Source organism: Echinops telfairi, unplaced genomic scaffold, assembly GCF_000313985.2.
Source record: "Echinops telfairi isolate 266 unplaced genomic scaffold, ASM31398v2 ScPeMD7_3;HRSCAF=10, whole genome shotgun sequence".
In the NCBI taxonomy this organism is placed as follows: domain Eukaryota; kingdom Metazoa; phylum Chordata; class Mammalia; order Afrosoricida; family Tenrecidae; genus Echinops; species Echinops telfairi.
Genome location: NW_022103899.1, coordinates 27,788,946 through 27,795,330, shown reverse-complemented (window position 1 = coordinate 27,795,330; position 6,385 = coordinate 27,788,946). Strand labels below are relative to the sequence as shown.

Genomic DNA, 6,385 nt, shown 5'->3' with positions numbered 1-6,385 from the left:
AAAAAAAGCGGATTCTATCCCCTTCTCTATGGGAACCAGCATCAAAGAGACGGGAATAAAATGCTTTGCACGCACATCGGGAACTAATTGCCAATTTGGCAAGTGCATCGACTAATGTCATGCAGTGTTATTGCAAAAATCCTCGCCTGTCCTTGACCCCAGGGATCGAGATGTAAACTTGGCACCATTAGTGGAGAAGGATGCAGAGTTCTGGTGCCTCGATGGGACTGAGAGGGATTTTGAGTGGGGTGGAATGACCCCAGCAGTGCATTAGTGCTGGGATCCGAGCGCACCCAGCATGCGGCGCTTTCAGGAACCGTATTTAAGGCAGCCAACAGCACCCCGACAGACCCTTTCAGGGCAGCAAAAGGAGTGGGATGACACAATCAATGACACACAAAAAACCACAACTGGGCCGCCATCATGTGGGCTGGGGGGACAGAACACACACGTTTCCTTTATCACAGGAGCTTCGCATCTAATGTGATGGTGACTGGGCAGCCTCCACATGAGCAAAACCTCCGTTTACTTTAGCTGAGAGATGTCTAAATATTTAGTTGATTCTCTTAAAGGCCCCACCCGACTCTGTAGCAAGCTGGTCTCTAAGGTCTGAGCTTCTCAGTCCTCTACTGCCACTGGGACAGTGACTTTCAGGGACTTCAGGTAAGCCAGAAAGCAAGCAGTACCATTGACGATGCACTGACAGGCTTTTCCTCTGCAAAGGTTTCGCATCCACACCTTGTCAGGTAGTACTTTCTCTGAGTCCGTTCTACACGGTGCTCCTATGCCGTATGCCCGTGGATTCTGCTGGTGAAACACAGGCCGTGGGGGTCGCGGATCCGTTGTCTAGTTGGACCCTGAAATACTTGGGGCCCAAGACAGGAGTGACTCCGGAGGGCCATTTTGGGGGAGTGGGGGAGGGTGTGAAGGGAGCGGCTAAGAGGGCTTCAGGAACTTGGCGCGGACCCCTCCTGAGGGTGTGGATTACATTTACACGACTGCCCCGTCTCAGCAGGTTTTACGCGGGACAGTTGTCCGGTTTGCGCAGGCTCCTTCCTCTGAGCCACAAATGCAGGACAACCCAGCCTGGCCATGATGGTTCCTCAGGCCTGCTCTTCTCTTTGCCTGCTTATTAAGGGTCACGAGATTTCTCGCTTCCCCCCTCTGCCCAGTCCTAGTCCCAGTAATGTGCTCCCCAACCCCTCCACCCCCACCCCCCAGTTTGATTAATGTGTCTTGGCTAATTGTGTGAAAGATGGCAGCCCTTTAGCAACTGTGACCAGTTCATTGTTCAGCCAATCACCAGAGCCTCGGTTAGCATGTGAAAAGGGGGCATGTGCCTGGGGAGGGTGAGCGTTCTGTCGGCCCAGTCAAAGGAGGGCCATTTTGGGGGGTCACAGAGCAACACCCACTTCGTTGAGGGGGTGTTACCATGCTCTACTAAACCTGTAAACCTCTTGCTCAAAGCACTGTCTTTCTCCTCCCTCTTGTTGGCAAGGAGATCTTTTTCCCATGGTGCAAGCAGGCAAGACACTGGCTACTCTGCAGGTGGAGTTCACGTCCCAGGGTTTTTAATATTTCACTTTTATATTTCGTTGAGAGGATGATCCTGCTGTGAGCCTGGGAACCCGTGCTCGTCAGAGCCCCTCACTGGCACGCAGATAGACTGTTCTGAAAGCTGTCCCAGGAGGATAGATTAAACAAAAACAACAACAACCAGGGGGAAAGAAAGGGGGCCTACTTTTCAAAGCCCACTTCGCAATCGGCCCACATCAAAATGAGACAACTGGTCCTTTGAAGTGGAGGACACAGAGTTCTCAGTCAGCTTGCTTAAAATGGGAGTGAGAGAGCGCGAAGGAAGGAAGAGAAGAAGGGTAGAAAGGCAGTCTTCACAATCGCACACCCCTCTTATCTTGCGCCCCCCACCCCCCCACCACCCGGCCATGTCATCAGGCACCAGAGTCTTAACGGACGCCTGAAAAGCTACAGCCTTGTTCATCCACACCCAAGAAAACAGGTAACAGGTAAGAAAAACCCATTGGGCTAGATTAGCATGAGGTGGGTTTATTTTTCCTTAATCTGTATGAACAGAAACTGCGCTGTCCTCATAGACAGACTGCAGACCGCACCTGGACATGGTGGAGTGGGCATGGATGGACACTGGATGTGTCTGCCAAATCCTGGGTTCCCCAGCGCCCTCAAATTCACAGTGGCAGAACGGAAAGTTCAGGGGCTCTTCTACTCCTTAGAATGAGAAGGAGAGGAATGGAAACCATACCCAGAATTGTGCGACCCCCGCTCTCCCCTGGGACACGACTCTGTCTTCCTCTCCCGCTTTGCCTCCCCTTCAAGGAGTCTCTGGATGGTGCGGAGAGTTAACATGCTCGGCCGCTGGCTGAAGTCCACCCAGAGGTGCCTCGGGAGAAGGGTGTGTCGATTGAAAAAGAAATCCAAAAACAGCCATCGGGAAGTCTGTGGAGCACAGTGCTACGCTGGCACACGGGAGACGGGCCTCCGCCGGAACTGCTTTCCCTTGGCGGCAGCACCTGGAGCGCAAATGCCAGGAAGCAGATGCAGCCCAGGCAGGGGCGAGGGTGGGGGGGGGTTCCAGTGAGACTTCTTTATTCCCATAAGGAGATGTTTGTGCAGCCGGAGGTTGATGAACCTTTTAGAACCGACTTGTCTCTATCATTGAGTTATCAGTAGGACTGGCCCCATTCCCAAGAGAGCCTGGACTCCTCAGGTTTACTAATATGGAGTGAGACAGCCTGGCTGTGGCTAAGGTTACAGTCCCTTCCATATGCTCCGCCTGGACCACAGTCCCAAGCTGCCCAGGCCTATGGAAGCAGCCCTGCAAAGAAGCGAACGGTCGAGGAATGAGGCGAGTTGGTGAAAGAAGGCTACACAGATGGGTGCATGAAGACAATCCCAAGAACATGCCTCACCCATGCATGCAGCTCCTGCACACCACTTAGGAGACACTCGCACGTTCTCGGCTGATTGGAATTAAATGGGATCCTTACAAGAAAAGCAATGTAAAAGTGTGCCCTGTTGAAGATGGGCCCAGAGAAACTTCTTCTTAAATAAAAAATCGGGCCTTCCTTTGAAAGGCCAACAAAGTGAAAAATGCAACATAGTTCTCATTTATTGGACCCAGTTACCTTATTGAGCATAGAATCCGAGGAGGAAGAAGCCTGCCTGGCCCACCCTGAAGTTCCAGTGGCTGGGGGGTTTGCAGTGTCTGCAGGTGTGCTCCGTACTAACTTTGTCTTGGCATCGTTCATTTTCTGTTTCTTAGACCCCGTCTGAAAACCTAGACCAGTGGTTCTCGACCTTCCTCATGCCGCCACCCTTTAATACAGTTCCTCATGTTGTGGTGACCCCCAACCATAAAATTATCCTCATTGCTATTTCCTCACTGTAATTTTGCTACTGTTATGAATCATACTGTAAATATCTGATATGCAGGTTGTATTAGGCGACCCCTGTGAAAGGGTCATTTGACCCCCAAAGGGGTGGTGACTCACAGGTTGCGAACCACTGCCCTAGACTTTTGCTTGCATCCATGATAGAAAGTTAAGGAAGATAAATGGGGGTGGGGGTGCCCCTTTTTCACTTGGAGAGAAGGGTGGGTAGGGAGAGATATTAGTAGGGTAGGAAAAAATGAGCCTCAGGTTCTGGGTGGCCTGGCAGCTGGAAATAGGAGCTGCTGCGGATCGGACTATTGTCTCCATAACAAGCATGTTCTTCTTCTTCTCTGTTCCTGATAAAATGAAAGGGTCCTATTCCAAACGCCTTTCCCCTCATGGGCTAAACTTTAGCAAAACAGCATGGTGAGCCATTTGTAAATAACATTAAAGCCACTTAACAACAGATGATTCACAAAGCAACTACGGGGATTAACAATGAATCTTTAGCCTGGTGTAACTTAAAAACCAAACCCAATGCTGTTGAGTCTATTCCGAGTCACAGCAACCCTATTTATGGAGGGTTTCCAAGATGATAAATCTTTACAGGAGCAGACAGGCTCCCATTTCTTCCTAGGAGTGGCTTGTAGGTTTGAACCAACACTCTTGTTGTTAGCAGTTCAACGCCCAACCCACAGTCTACCAGAGACCGTTTTAGCTTGCTGTAGGGCCCCTCTACGTCTAGTGAGTTTAAGACATATGCTGTCTACATATGGATGTTTGAGTAAAACTAGTAGATGTTATTTTGAGGCTGATCATAATGGCTTCCTTAAAAGAGAAAAAAATTACATCACCAAATTACTATGTCTTCTATTTTCTTCTTTAGTCACTTTTAAAATCTCCCTATGATTTCTTTCTCTCATTCAACACTTCCAGAATTATTTCATACCAAAATTAGTCATCACGCTTGGGAATGAATCTTTGTAGTGATGGGCGGATGTAGCAATATAAAGGCTAGGAACCTCTAGCTTGAACTATATTCGCCTTAACCTCATTCTTATCTGTATCTACCGACCCTTCGACCCTGACAGGAGGAGAACAGTTTAGACATAACCATCACACCAGCTTCTATCACCTCTAAGGTAGCCCTTTACCCTCCTTGTTTGTCTCTTCTGGCTCAACACCCTTGAAGCAACCATTGGGTAAATTTGATCACTTTGGCTTGGGCATGGAGCTCATTAAAGACTGTCCCATGGGCAACATTTCCATCACTTCCTAATTCACCCCCAAGGAGCCAGTCTTGGAGATCCTGTGACAGAAAATTACCAGGTTCACATCTAGAGGCAGTGAATGAGTTCTTGGTAGAGATAATCTATAATTCATATTACCTGGCCTGTCCTAGGCTGGTGAACTTCTAACTAGGTTACCGTAGCTACCTTACATATTAGGTTACATACTAACCTGGCAAATCAACTCAGTGATCGTCAGGAGGCTACAGTGTAAGAGCATTTCGAGCTGTTCCTGCGTGTGTTCCGAACTGGATGCAGAATCCAGAGAATGGTCATTACACGTGCTTAGCCACTTTGCCACGTGTATTTTGCAGAGTTGGGAAAACAGCTGACCTCAGATTACCGTTTCAGTGACTTCATTTGTAAAAGGATTCAGGAGCGAATATATGGCTTTAGAAACTCGGCTGGAACTATCTTTGCTGTTGAGTTGACAACACAAGAATAGCACTGTGCTTTTGTGACCAATGCTCATGTTATACTGCAAATGATCGGGGGCTTTGAAAGCTTGGCTCAAGATTACCTGGATTGTAGTTAGGTAGTTTGGAGATTCCAGGCCAAGTATCCTCCGTAGGCACTCCCAACACCTATATAAAGACAAGAAAGGTGAGTGGGGCAATTAGGTAGATGATGTGGGTACAAACTATGTGAAGGACAGACAAGGGGGAAATAAGGAAAAAGTAGGTGCATGTCACATTATACCAGCTAATGCTTACAGGGGGTGGGGTGGGGTGGGGGGGTGTCAATGTTTTCAACCTTGGTAACTTCTCGGTCAAAACCAGTGCATTCTTATGGTCTTAAGACTGTCTTCACTAACTCACTTTTGACTTTGAGGCAGATGCTGCAGGCATCCTTAAAGTCCTATCTTCACTACTAAACACTTACTGCATAGCCATCATGCACCAGGATGCCATGTTGGGACTGGGGATTAAAGATGGGTGAGTGAATATCCTTCTGCCTCTTACCAAATGGTCATGTGCACATTGGCCGGAGGAGACCCTAGACAGCCTCAATTATGCCCAGCATAGGTACTCAGCTATTCCCTGATGTGCTCAAACGAAAAACGATTCAAATGACTGACCTTTAAGCAGTGGAATGCTGAGTAAAAAAGGACCCCAACCTTTCTACCAAATTAAACTCATCTGGTTATTTCCTCAGTGGTTCGGCAGTTTGGACCACGGTATTTGGTTCATGGCAGTTGGACTGTGATGGCAACACTATCACTCGAGGGCCAACTAGCCTAGGGATTGGAGTTACCAAATTGAAAATCTAGGTTTGTTTGTTTTTTAATTAAGATGCTGTGAGAGAAGTCTTTTGGAGTACAAAGCTAAAGGGGACGAAAATCAGATTTTAGATTAAACTCTCATTGGGAGTCCTCCTGAAGGCATCATCCAACCATTCTGTGAAGTATATTATCTGATCATCATAAAACTCATGCACCAAACTAAACTTATTGTCATTGAGTTGATGCCAATTCACAATAATCCTACAGAGCAGAGTAGAATTGCTCCATAGGGCTTCCAAGGGTGTAAATATACATTTCCTCGCACAGTTTTATTGGAAAGCAATTTACATATCATAGAATTGAAGAGTTCCATCATTCAAACATATCAGGGGGGATGGTACAATCACCACCACATCCATCCTAGAGCATTCCCTCCCCCCAGGGTTGATTTGCCCCCAAAGTGAGCC

At 47.9% G+C, this 6,385-nt stretch overlaps 1 protein-coding gene across 2 annotated transcripts in view; it reads right to left on the bottom strand.

Annotated features, from left to right (window-relative positions):
- The window catches only part of CDK15 (cyclin dependent kinase 15), a 116,257-nt gene that overhangs the window by 30,733 nt on the left and 79,139 nt on the right, over positions 1–6,385 (bottom strand). For both annotated transcript variants that reach the window (XM_004701534.3, XM_045296308.1), the window contains exon 10: positions 5,217–5,280. In XM_004701534.3, the coding sequence (XP_004701591.1) occupies positions 5,217–5,280 (64 nt within the window). The remainder of the gene's footprint in view (positions 1–5,216; positions 5,281–6,385) is intronic.